This window comes from Gadus chalcogrammus, chromosome 9 (assembly GCF_026213295.1).
Source record: "Gadus chalcogrammus isolate NIFS_2021 chromosome 9, NIFS_Gcha_1.0, whole genome shotgun sequence".
In the NCBI taxonomy this organism is placed as follows: Eukaryota; Metazoa; Chordata; class Actinopteri; order Gadiformes; family Gadidae; genus Gadus; species Gadus chalcogrammus.
The window spans coordinates 16,723,561-16,736,735 of record NC_079420.1 but is presented as its reverse complement, the minus strand read 5'-3'; the positions used below and the strand labels follow the sequence as shown (position 1 = coordinate 16,736,735).

At 44.6% G+C, this 13,175-nt stretch overlaps 1 protein-coding gene across 1 annotated transcript in view; it reads right to left on the bottom strand.

The window, feature by feature from the left end:
• znf423 (zinc finger protein 423) overlaps positions 1-10,448 on the bottom strand; it is a 157,846-nt gene extending 147,398 nt beyond the window's left edge. The window contains exon 1 of the mRNA XM_056598080.1: positions 9,306-10,448. Coding sequence (XP_056454055.1) covers positions 9,306-9,345 — 40 coding nt within the window. The 5' untranslated portion in view covers positions 9,346-10,448. The remainder of the gene's footprint in view (positions 1-9,305) is intronic.
• Positions 10,449-13,175: the final 2,727 nt, after the last annotated feature.

Sequence of the window (13,175 nt, the reverse complement as noted above, 5' to 3'; positions counted from 1 at the left end):
AAAGCAGAGAGGAAGACATTTCTTGTATGTGTCATTAAAAGGTGTACACACACACACACACACACACACACACACACACACACATACACACACACACACACACACACACACACACACACACACACACACACACACACACACACACACACACACACACACACACACACACACACACACACACTTAAATGTTCATAGTGAAAGCCAACTAGCAGACTTTTGGCTGGTGGTGGGGCGTGATTGCCTTCTCTTTTAGTACAGGCTTGGGAGTGATTTTAAACTGGAGACTCCAATTTCACACCAAGGCATTATTTAGCTTGATACAAACTTGATTAGGGGGAGAGAGAGAGAGAGAGCTTTGTGTCATGATGAATTACTGGGGGACAGATTAACTTACTTTGTCATTCTCTTTTGGGAGTAACAACACACACACACACACACACACACACACACACACACACACACACACACACACACACACACACACACACACACACACACACACACACACACACACACACACACACACACACACACACACACAGTTTCTAGTCCCTAGATGACAGCGTGGACAGCGTAGTTGTGTTTGTTTTGTGAGAGTTCACTTGTCATCCAGGGTCTTATCCCAAACCCAGACAGAGGCAGCCCAAGATCAATGGCCCACTGGGTAAAGAGAGGTTGTCCCAGCTAACAGCACAAAGCTTCAAGACCCAAGTATCATCCACCCATAATAATAACTGCAGTGTTCGATAAGAGTTCTAAGAAAAAGGCTTTACTTGTATGCAATTGTCTAAATACACTTGTGTCTCTAACACTTCCCATTTCATGTTACCTGGCAACAAATATAGCAGTGAGGCCGCAGACTTTTTTTGCGCTTGGATTGCTTAGCAACAGATTTTGGTTACAGGGTAAGAAAGACATACTAGTTCACATCTTTGCATATGAAAAAGAGTTGGTTCATTTACAGCATTTGATCATAGTCAGCCTAGATTGAAAGCCTTTACTTGCCGCGATTACAAATATATAATATTTTGGAGGTATAGTCAAAGGGTTTCCACACAGCCCTCGAGTAGCCATGTACCAAAGGCAGATTTGTAGGTTAGTAGGGGTTTCTTTTTTTGTTTATGGTGGAGGATATGTCCCAGCTGACTTAAGAACTGTATAATATGTGGGCATTTACTGTGGTGCAAGTCCCTCCTTATGTCCTTCAGCATCATCACGTTATATTACCAAAGAACCAACGCACAACGCATCAGGATGTCAGTAATATCCATAAAGTCATATGAATAAAACTAAGAAATATATTGTTGGTATGATGATGCATTAATGGTTCATAGGTTATTCATCTATGTTTGGTAAGTCAACAATTCCCAGTATGCTTACGCTTCTGAACCCACCAACACATCGTTGATACCCATTTCTAGGTCATCTCCCCTCTCCTGCATTTGATCATTCATTACACAAACAGTGCGCTTGTGTTTATAATAATGAGCATTTTATTACTTCAATGCTTGTGGATCGTGCTAAGTTGGACTGTGATGGAAGGGTGTTAGTGAGGATTCAGAATGTAGAGTCGGGGGGGGCAGGGGGGGAGAGAGGTTAGAGGAGATGCCGTGCTGCTGGTCCCAAGACTGTCCATAAGCTCCAGGCCTTTCAGCAGACTAGCCTCCTGCATTTTTAACACTGGTCTGGGTTGTCTCACTCACACACACAAATACACACACAACTAATGATCCACCTCACCCACCTTATTTTGTTCGTCGGAGGGAAAAACACCATACTCTGATTTATATTCATACTGTAACTACTCATGATGTCTTGGTTATTGGGCCTTTGCTATGTCTTCTTCATCGGTTTGGGGGACATTGGACAAGAGAAGAACCCTAATACCAGTACCACAGTCACAATTGTGAAATTATATACAGAGATGAGCTATCCAAAACATTTCTCAGAAGAGCTTTCAGAACAATGGCGGAGGCTGTGAGAGGTTCCTTGATAATGCATTTATAAAACATAATCCACGACACATGTCAGACAAGAGGAACCTTGGACAAGTGGTTTGTCCGAGAGAGTCTAGACACCAGTAAGAATTAACTATTTGTTTTTGTCCTATTCTCCCTTTTGGATTTCTTTCTAAGTCTTTCCCTCACACTCTTCTGCCCCACTCACTCTCTCTTTCTCTCTCGATCCTCCCTTTTCTCAAAGGGCCTCCACCGTACCGTCATTGTGGCAGCCTCGGCAGGGGGTCCTTTGCCTTTTAACTTGTGAAGTGAACAGAGAGGAGTCGAAAAAGAACCAACTAAAGGCGTTCGCGTTCACCAGAGCCGTCGGTGCAGAGGGGGCTGGCACAAGGGGCCAGCAGAGTGGGCCCCATAGAAATGAGCACAATGCGAACAGCTTGTTCTGTGTGAGAGGCCATGCTTTTGAGAGAGGCAACACAACTGTCTGGGCTGCCCGGGCTGGGAGGGGACCAGGAGGAGTGGACGGACAAGGAGGGTGGAGGGGTGGGGATGGGCTGGTTTTAAAATAACACATGACACACACACACACACACACACACACACACACACACACACACACACACACACACACACACACACACACACACACACACACACACACACACACACACACACACACACACACACACGCTCTCTGAAGCGACAAGGTTTATAGACATGCAGTGTTGTTTAAGGCTGTGCGAGGGCATGACCACCAGACAGATCAACAACCCGAAGAAGAATACAACATTCAATGGGTTTACTTTAATTCACCTTACTAGAGGGGAGCAGTCTTCTGATTGTATAATTGGAGGCCTGCATATGCTATTGACAGGAACTGTGTGAGCTAAAGCCCACACGAGCCATCGGCACCTTTTATGCAGCCAAGATAGAACATGTTGCAGCAAAAACACAGCAATGCATTGTGTCCATGATAAGTTAACACCAAATTGGTAAGAATTGTGAAACATGCATTACAACAATGGCATGTTAAACAGACTGCTGAAGTATAAAACATTAAATCATAAAAACAACATACATTTTTTAAATGTAGAAGTTAATTTGGGAGCTGAATGAATTCTCTTTGTAGCGGGAAGAACTTTTTCCTCGAAGAGTATTGCCTGAAGATTTTGGCCAGCCTGGTGACCTTTGCCAGGGCCTGGGGGGAGTGAAACCAAAGGTCGAGGACGGGGTCAGACTGCATGTGCAATCACACACACACACACAATTTCCCTTTTTCCTCAAAGCCACCCTTTCATCTGCAGTGTTGAGCATCGGAAACCCAAAGAGACAAAGCTAACAAAAGACGGATTGAGGAATGTGGAGACTATATCTCTCTCTCTGTGTGTGTGTGTGTGTGTGTGTGTGTGTGTGTGTGTGTGTGTGTGTGTGTGTGTGTGTGTGTGTGTGTGTGTGTGTGTGTGTGTGTGTGTGTGTGTGTGTGTGTGTGTGTGTGTGTGTGTGTGTGTGTGTGTGTGTGTGTCAGAGAAGGTGGGAGACAGGGGCGGCCAATAAATATATTATGCATCAACCAGGTGTGCTGAGGGGCGCTGCTAATTGCCCCCGCCGCTAATGTTTAATGTACAGTATAGGAGGAGGGGGTTTGGAGGGGTGTCAGCCGGCGAGCATCCAGGGAGAGAAGGGGAGGGATGCGGCCAGGCAGGAGAGCTGGCGCGAATGGAAGGGAAAAAAATTGATTCGAGAGGACGAGTATGGAAAAGATGATAACCCTGAAGTTGTAAAAAGTAACTTGGGTGCTTGAGTTCCACCTCGCGCTAAACAGGGTAACTATACGTTTTAGTCTTGCTGATTCACTTAACGTTGCTAAGCACTCGTTTTCAAACTTCATCATCATCGAGGTTTTGTTAGCCATCCTTTTACAGCAAGTTTGTCTGGAGCGTAAACCGTACGGATAATCATTGGACTGCTCAAATAGAACTGCCAAACATTCAAGTCAAGAGACTAATGTTGACCAAGGCTGTTATTTTGGTGCTTAACCTTAAAATTTGAGCTGAACAGTTTACTGGAAGCTTTTCCCTGAGACGGAAGGTTTCAATTCCGGTATGAGAAACATGGAAAGGCACTATACCTAAAGCACCATTTGATACAAAAGGATGATCCATCCTTTTGCTACATCTTGATTCATGGTCATTTTCCATATAATTCCTCAACAATGAACCGACTTGCGTTTCCTGTTTGTGTAAGAACACGACTGTCAGATGAATCCCTTGTGTTCTAAACATTTTGTATCCCAGCCTTGGTACACAAGGAGGTGACCCATCAATCGCATTCTTTCGCTGCTTCATGCAGTGTTTAAGGTTACAACTCGATTCAGGTGTGTGTGCGTGTTAACTGAGGGTCACCTGAACCCACCTACCCACACACAATTTGTGGGTTTAGTTCAACATAAATCCCAATAACATAGCGCTCCTTTACACAAAACTGCATTCGTGTGGACGTTTACATATAGATCTATTTTTCTTGGATTTTGCGAAACACAGCTTGATTGCTAATACGTATCTATGCCTATTTAAATACAGAGGAGCTGTAGTTGAATGCTGCTATACTTTATCACTAAATCCAAATCGCTTCTATGGGTCCCTGCTTCCCATTTTCCAAGAGCCTTGGTAATTTCTTTCTAATTAAGCACAGGCCAACATGAGTCCCATTAAATGTAAAGTGCTTGGTACTGCTGGACCTCCCCCGACCACCCATTACATTAGCTTGTTTGAGCCAATTACAAAGCAAAAAAACTAAATAAATAAAAAAAAATACATTTACAAACAACTATGGAAAACTCCAATCCATCCCCTGCCGAGAATCATTGGAGTACGTAATAGAAGTCTCAGAGAAAACCGTTTAATGGGTCGGCAAGCCTCAATGCAAAACCAATAGCAGAGGATAGTGTGGCTTGTGCACGTTGACTCTAGTAATGTGGACAATACAATATTTACAGTCATGTAAACAAACAAGCAACCACCGTGATAAAGGGGCAATCATGTTCATAGAACCATCTCTATGGTAAGTCACTCTGATGGGGATATATAAAGTCGGGCGCACAATCAAAGCGTCGCTCTTCCAAAGGGTGACAATAAAGTACACTAATAGCCAAGACAGATGGGGGAGAACAGGCTAAAGAGAGAGCAGTAGAATTGAAGAGTGAAGGAGAAGAGAAGGTGGTGGTGGTGGTGCCATGTATCAGTGTTGGGAGGGTCAAATGTTCTATACACACACAAAGATGTGGAGGCGGATGCAGCACACAATCTCTCACACAGATGTGGGCACAGGGGACATTTTCATACGGATGATTCCAGGAGATACTGTCCAAACACTAACTGAATTTAAAAAAACAAAACAAAAATGGAGTAAAACAAAAGATGATAAGGAAAATACTTGAACGAAGTGCTACTTGCTCAATCATGCTTAATAAAGACATTATCCACTTTTGTTGTAATTGTAACTACTCCTTAGTCGACATGCTGTTAAATACTTTCAAACATTAAAAAAAGATATATCGAAGTTGCTGTAGTTGTTAGATAATGTTCAACAACAAACAATTGAAAGCTTAACAGTAAATAAATACAATTAGGAATCATCAATGAGGCAATTGAAAAATATTCAGTGTATATTTAAGGTTCGCTTACTTAGAAGACCAAACCGAATTGAGAAAAACTCATACCTAGCATACAATTCATTGAGGGGAACAATGACCGATTGAGTGTGAGAGAGCCTGAGTGCCGGAGAAAGGAAGGGGAAGATCGATGGAAATTATGCCATTAGCCGTGTAGATCTCAGATTAATGTTCTAGAGATGACTGACTATTACCCTGGGTGTGGGGGACACCCAATCACAAGGAAATTCTCCCATTCACTTCCCCCCCCCCCCACACACACACATACACCAGGTAAAGGGGTTTCATTTTCCATAAGTTTCCATAGATTGTAAACAACCCATAGTCAAACATCTTTGAAGAACTAGAGTTCACACACACACACACACACACACACACACACACACACACACACACACACACACACACACACACACACACACACACACACACACACACACACACACACACACACACACACACACACACACACACACACACCCTTCATCTGACTCGCCGTCAAACTCCCGCTTAATGTCCTGCAAATGAAGCGGATTTATTAATGTGTAATTAAGTAATAATCATTGCTACATAATGCATGAGAGACTCAAGGGGCCGGGAACGAAGAGTAGGGAGTAAGAGAGCGGGATAGAGAGACAGAGAAAGAAACAGAAAGAAGGCGAGAAAGAGAGATAGCGAAGCAAAGCTGGCGAAGCGGACGGAGGGGTGCTCTGTCGCCTCGTCTCACTAAAGACGCACATTAAAAAGGGATTAATCCACTGAAATAATGTTTAGATAAGAAGGAGTCTCTCTCTCTCCCTCTCTCTCTTCTCTCTCTCGCTTGATCTCCCTCCTTCTCCCTCTCCCTCTCCCTCTCCATCTAGAGTTCAATTAAGTGACTGCAATTAGCAGAGTTCCCCCACTGGTAACGAGGCCTAATCGCCGTTAAGGCTAGACTATTCAAATAAGTGCATCGGAGCCACAAGCAAAGCGGTGCAGGGGGGCAAGAAGGAGAAAGACATTAGCATTGAATACAGTGCATACTTCTAGTTCCTTGCTTGTTAGACTGTGATACTGAACTAGCCAATCCAAGTCGATATCTTCTCTGAAACAGGACCATGTTAAAAAAAAAAAGAAAAAAAAAAAAAGGTCCGATGGTGTGGGACTATGTGGCATTTGTGTCCACCCACCCTGGCAGCCAGTGTTGGGTGAGCAGGTGAAAAGACATAGAAACATGAAAACACAGATCATTTCCATGAAGTCTCTCTCTCTCTCTCTCCCTCCCGCTCTCTCACACTCTTTCCCGCACTCCCTCTCTCTCTCACTCAAGCAGTCAGTGGGGCAAGGTGTGGAGAAGAGATAGCAGTGTGTACACACACACACACACACACACACATCGATGAAAGAAAAACAACAACATTGAAGACATGCACGGTCGAGCAGGTCATCTGTGTGTGGCACTCTTACATACATATGCACAAGAGAGGAGAGAGAGGGGTGTTGGTCTCGGCTCTGCTCCGCTTCACCTCACTGATTGCATAAAACTAAGACCTGGGTATTCAGACTACTGAGACGGGCTGCAAGCAGACAGTACAAACACAAACACACACACACACACACACAGACAGACACCCACACGGTTAGACGAGTAGACGCAGCGGTCCATATAGGCTGTGATCACAAGCACTCCTCCAGGTACCTGGACCCCAGCAACAGGGCACAAAGACTGACAATAATATCCATTTGCCTATGTGCTGCACAGTCCACTCCCCTACTCATGTCTTAACCTTAAGAAAGGTAATTATAGCTTATTTACTACTGTGATCTATAAGAGATATGTATGTCATGTTCTCTGTGAAAAACATCATTAAAGAGTTGTCAGGAGAAATATAATATGATGGCAAAAAGGTTGATGGACGCAACACCCCTTATATCCATTTTGTAATCAATTGACAGCCAAAGGAGAGCAAATACCTATCAGTAAAATACCAAAAGATATCATGAATAACCCAAACTGTTTTTATCTCAACAATATGTCAATAAACTTGGTTCATGGCCTTCATCCTCTCTCTGTTCTGTGTGAAGGAGTGTCAAGTAAGGGTTCCTTTTGACAATAAAGAGGAGAGACATCTCACAATTCAAGTTTGCATGTGGACAATGTGGTCATATTATGGTCTGTCCAGTAATCGTTCTTCATTGAACTATTCTTTCCTGTTATTTTCCCTTCAATCATTACCCATTCAACATGCATCCGGGAGACTAGTTTTGCACGCATTGGTTTTGCGTAGATCTGCGCCTACTGATTGTAAACGGATTCACAGCATTTACAAAATGCCAGAATAAATGGCTGTGATCTGTAACATGAAGGTGGGTTGTTACTCCGAGCGGTGACAGAAAAACACTAACCCTTGGTTCTTATCGAGGACAAAGCGGCAGTGCACTCATAACAAAACACACACATATTATTGATTCCAATTTTTATTGCTCTCTAGTCTCTACTAGTCCCCATGTCGACCCGACCGGCTTGTGTGCTTTAGTGTTTATTAAACTCTGCCTTTCCATCAAAAGCCAGTTTCCAGCTCCAATGACACAATTACACTCCACACACACACACACATCATTCCGTTACCCACCAAAATAATAAACTTAACTGGTATAGCTGACAGAAAAATAACAATGAGTTACTATCTATGGTTTACCTGTCCCTCCCTTACTGCAAACAAATAAAAGGTGCAAAAAAATCGACTACTCCTCAAATGTGTCCTGAAAGAAAATGTTTTCAATAATCTTCCAAATGTATCTTGTAAAGGTGAAGTATTTTCCCCACATTTGATTATTAGTTAAAGGCTGTTTTGTTTGCCTCCAGTCCCAGTGGGGGGCACTCATAACTAGAGGGGGAGGGGTGGACATGGTGGTTTAGAACCATATGACCCCGTCGTCTCTCTGCCCATCTGGGTCCCATAAAGAAAATAGAGGCCATGGCTACCACATGCCCACCACATGCCATGTCATACAATGCTGTGAGGTATTTTACGATCAAGGGGAATTATTGAGTCAAAAAAGTAGATAGGAATTCTTCAGAAAATGTAAATTATTCTGAATTCTTTAGTCTCTTGGGCTCTCTTAAGTAAAAAATATTTGTTTTAATAAGCGAGTGTATTTTCATGTGTTTCTACTTTCAATGGATTGCATATATATTTAATGTGAGATGATGTGGAAAAAAAGCAAGAAGGCAAGCCAAATGTAATAGACCCTAGGATAACATGCACAGTTGTCCGGAGACTGTCTAGCCCGTCCAAAAAAGTAGCACTGGACATTTTTATGACATTTGCGATTCATTCCCCATGCAGGAGCTCATTAGCGGAATTAATTATGACAACAGTTTGGGGCCAACATATTCATTAGGCTAGAGTAGGCTAAAACCACAACACCTGGTGACTAATTGCAAACAATTAGTTGACTAGTGGACAGTAAAATGACTCTTGCATGTCAATTGTAATAGGAAGAAATTGTAATTACCCTGTGCCTGCTGCTGGGTTTGATTTAGACCACGACGGATTCATTTTGGATCCCAAGATGACTATTTGAGACAGTTCAACCTAACGCGCCAGTGCTGCCCGTGAAATCTCATTGGCCACACTTCTCTCGCCGCTTGTGAGTTTCTCTTCCCACTGTGTTATTATGAAAATGTCTCTTACCTTTGACGGAGCGCGGTTTGGCCTGTTTTCGTCTCGACATCTCGCGGTTCAAACTTCTACTGTAAAGTCACTTTGTTGTTCAGTGTTTTTCAGGTGGACATACAAATCAGTGAAGCGTTGTTATCTTGTCTTGCTTTTCACTTTGCAAAATGTGCCTGTTGCAATGCGGCAACTTGAGTCGGCGTGCTTTACAGTCCTGCACAAAAAAAAGCCCGCAGAAACTGCTTTCGCGTATGCTCTTCAACACGTTCACTTCGTCTGCGGCCGGACTCGACCAACCTGTAGAAAACGGAACTTCTCGTCCTTTCCTCCTAGCGTGTGCCGCTCCGCCGTCGGTCTCTTTTGTTCCTTGACGTTCTCGAGCGCTTTGCCCGAGGATCCGTGCGACTTTCGCTGGCCCGTCCGTCCTGAGTTTTAGCAGGCGGTCGGGCACGAGCTGACAGCCATGCGTGGACACCAGAACGGTCGAGATGACAACACGGCGAGAGCAATACGCGACAGTCTTGTTGATTGAGTCGACACTCGTTTTCAAGGCGTTCAGCGAACGCGATCTCTTCCAGCCGTTCTATCGGTTTCGCCTAGGATTATGGAGCAGTTTATTACAACTATTGCAGTATTTTTCCCTTCCGACGATCTTGGAAAACGGCGCCCGAACCCGAACAATCCTTCCTGGCCCGTCCGGCTATTCTTCACTAGTGGTGGTGGTCTGGTGGCATGGACATAACAATCTCTCCCTGCATCTCTACCCGAGGGGAATGCCGTTTTCTCTACCCCGCTCGCCTTCACTTCTTTATAAAATATGTCCTTAAGCCCTCGGCAGTCGCAGGATTAGTATAACCTAATATTTATACGAGTCTAACCCTTCGCTAGCCTCTGTCTCCCTGCTTTTTCTTTGTCCTGACTCTGGCTACCAGTCTCCCTCCTCCTCTGCTTGCCTCTGCTGGCGGGGCTGCGGCGCAGACACACATAATAAAGCCAAAGCAGGCAGTGCTTGGCTGGAAATGTAGCCGCGTCCCAGCAGGGGGATGTGAGAGAAGGGTCCCGGCGGGGGAGCGCTCTGATCCCGCAGGGAGCAGCTCGGCACAGCTCGGGTTGGCTGAAGCAGAGGCTGAGAGGAAGGCAGGCTGAGAGGAGAGGGAGCGGGAGAAGGGAGAGTTAGGCAACAGCACCGAGACATGGCCGACTGTTGAAACTACAACGGGTACTCGGAGAATACGACGGGAGAGGCGGAGTGAAACTGCGGACCTGAGATAGGCTTTGTGTGTGTATCCATCCAACGACAAAGTTTTGGATAATTAAACATATGTTTAGCCCTTTTTTCTTTGCAGACATTCTGATTTATCGAGGAGTAATCTGATGTCCTCAATAGGACCATTGAGATTGGGAGAAGCCACAGCTCTGTCTACAATATCGAATTTATGATTTCTTTATTATACTGTTATATTGACTCCTCAGTGGACTTGATGGAGCGACCTTTTTTATTGTTGAGGCACCTTTTTTTTTTTTACATAGCCTGGATACATTTTCTATGAACGTCGTTTTAAAGGATTGATACACAGCTTTTAATTTTTGTACAACCACAAAATGTGTAAGTGGGCCTATAACATTTCCAGCGTCTCAGAATGGGCGCGAATCTCTGCTTACATTGGAGAGGCCACGCTGCCTATTAGGCCTTCTGCAAGGGCAACGTCTTTCTTGTACCCGTGTCGTACAGCTTGATTTCAAAGGATTATTTAAAATATCTAAGGTTTTGCAAAACATCATACAAACGAGGTTTGTTTTACGAATTTGGCGTTTTGTTCAGTGTTTTATTCTCCTTGTATGGGGGGGGGGGGGGGGGGGGGGGGGGGGAATGTATGACATGTCGAGTAGAATATGCAGCTGGCAGGGAGGGGTGAGGTGAAAAAAACAAAACTGAAGATCACTGGGTGCTTTGTTCATGGCTCTGTGCTCAGACTGCGTGCTCTTTGACTGCAGCTGAGCTTCACTCTCTCCATCTCCCTCCTTCTCTCCCTTTCTCTCTCCCTTTCTCTCTCCCTCCCTCTGGTTGTCATGGATAGCTGGGTAGTGTTGGGTCTCCTATGTTGACCAGCGGGGCTACTCTCCTCCACAGATTGATCCTCCCCGGCCGCTACCCCACCCACCCCACACTCCATCTCCACGGGGAAGACGGAGAGGCCTTTAGTATTGACCCCCTCCCCCCCAGCCCAGCAGGGGGGTGGGTTGGGGGGGGGTATGCTTGTCCCCTTACACAAAGCACCACCCCACCCCCGTCTTTCCTCCATCCAACCTTCACCTCTTTCTCTCCTGTGATGAAATGAGCACGCGCCAGGGGACCGTCAACACGTGTGTGTGTGTGTGTGTGTGTGTGTGTGTGTGTGTGTGTGTGTGTGTGTGTGTGTGTGTGTGTGTGTGTGTGTGTGTGTGTGTGTGTGTGTGTGTGTGTTGTGTATGGCCCTGTAAAAAAACAAAAGGGGTGGGGGGGAGGGAAGTGGCTGGTTGGAGCAAGAAGCCCCCTCGGTGTGAATCCGGCTGGCACAGTGGGATCCCAACCCCCCCATCCATCCTCAACGGGAAAAAAAATTAAAAGATGAACCCCTCCCCCCTCCTCACCTCCTCTGCTTTGCTGCTAAATACAAAGAGTGGGAAAGTAGCCCACATTACAAGCTCCTTAAGGGTCAAGGACAAGGGGCCGGTCTGAATAGCTTCTAAAGAGAGGGATTGTTGAATCACATAGCTAGCGATTATACCCTCTGTCATCTGGGTGCAGATTTGCTTCAGAAAGGGCTTATGGGGCTGTTTTTTTTTTTTTTTTTTAAACACAGAACAAGAGAACATCAAGTCGCAGGGACTGAATAAGTCGGCCAACAGACACACACTGTGAATTAATACAGACAGGACATCAATGGGAACAGGCCGAAGACAGATGTACCCCGGTGTAACCCTGGAAGAAAGAAAGAACACCATAAAAGTACCGTTTATGGATTTCTCACAATAATACTAAATATGGGTGTATTATACAGTGCATGAAATATGACCAGGAGAAAAGATTGTAATAAAAAAAAAAGATTTCAATTTGATCACATCGTTTCAGAAGACGACAATCTACAAAGGATGTCAATCAAACACTGATTCAATTCTCCCTTACAGTATGTCAGATCATGAATCATATGTGGCATGAATCATGAAGACCAATGCTCTACTGTTTGCATCAAATACGTTGATATACGTTGATTATTAATTTTAGTCATCTCCCTTGTATCTCCTACAACCGTAAACAGACAGACCTATGCTGCTGAGGTGAACCCTCACCTCACAGCCCTCGCAAAACCCCTTAATATCAGTATGTCTATGGTATGGTTGATGCAACCCAAAGCCATTTGTTTTTGCTCTTTCTCCCTTCTTTACCTGCTCCATCACCTCTCTCTCTCTCTCTCTCTCTCTCTCTCTCTCTCTCTCTCTCTCTCTCTCTCTCTCGTGTTTGGTTGAACTCTTGCCAGCAGTAATAGGTCTTCCCTCCACAGACAACAGTGCTCCATCTCACGCAGCTTTTGTCCTAGTTACAGGCTATTTTTATGGGAAATAATTAGACACATAACTGATTTAAATACAGCAAAGCCATGCTCTTTTGTCTCCAATTATTAAAGGCTGGATACACAATGGCAAAGGTGTAAGGTACGTGAAGTTGAACTGTGTGTTCACCCGCTCCTGCCTTAGCACTCATGAGAGGTTGAGCACATAGTTGTTCTTCTTACTTATTCTCCTATTTCATGTCTCAATTTAGGGAAAGCCTTTGGTTGGTGTTTTGTGTGTGACCATGCACCCACACCGCTTGTGTGGGTGAGAATTTTCAATCAATTCTAAGATCGG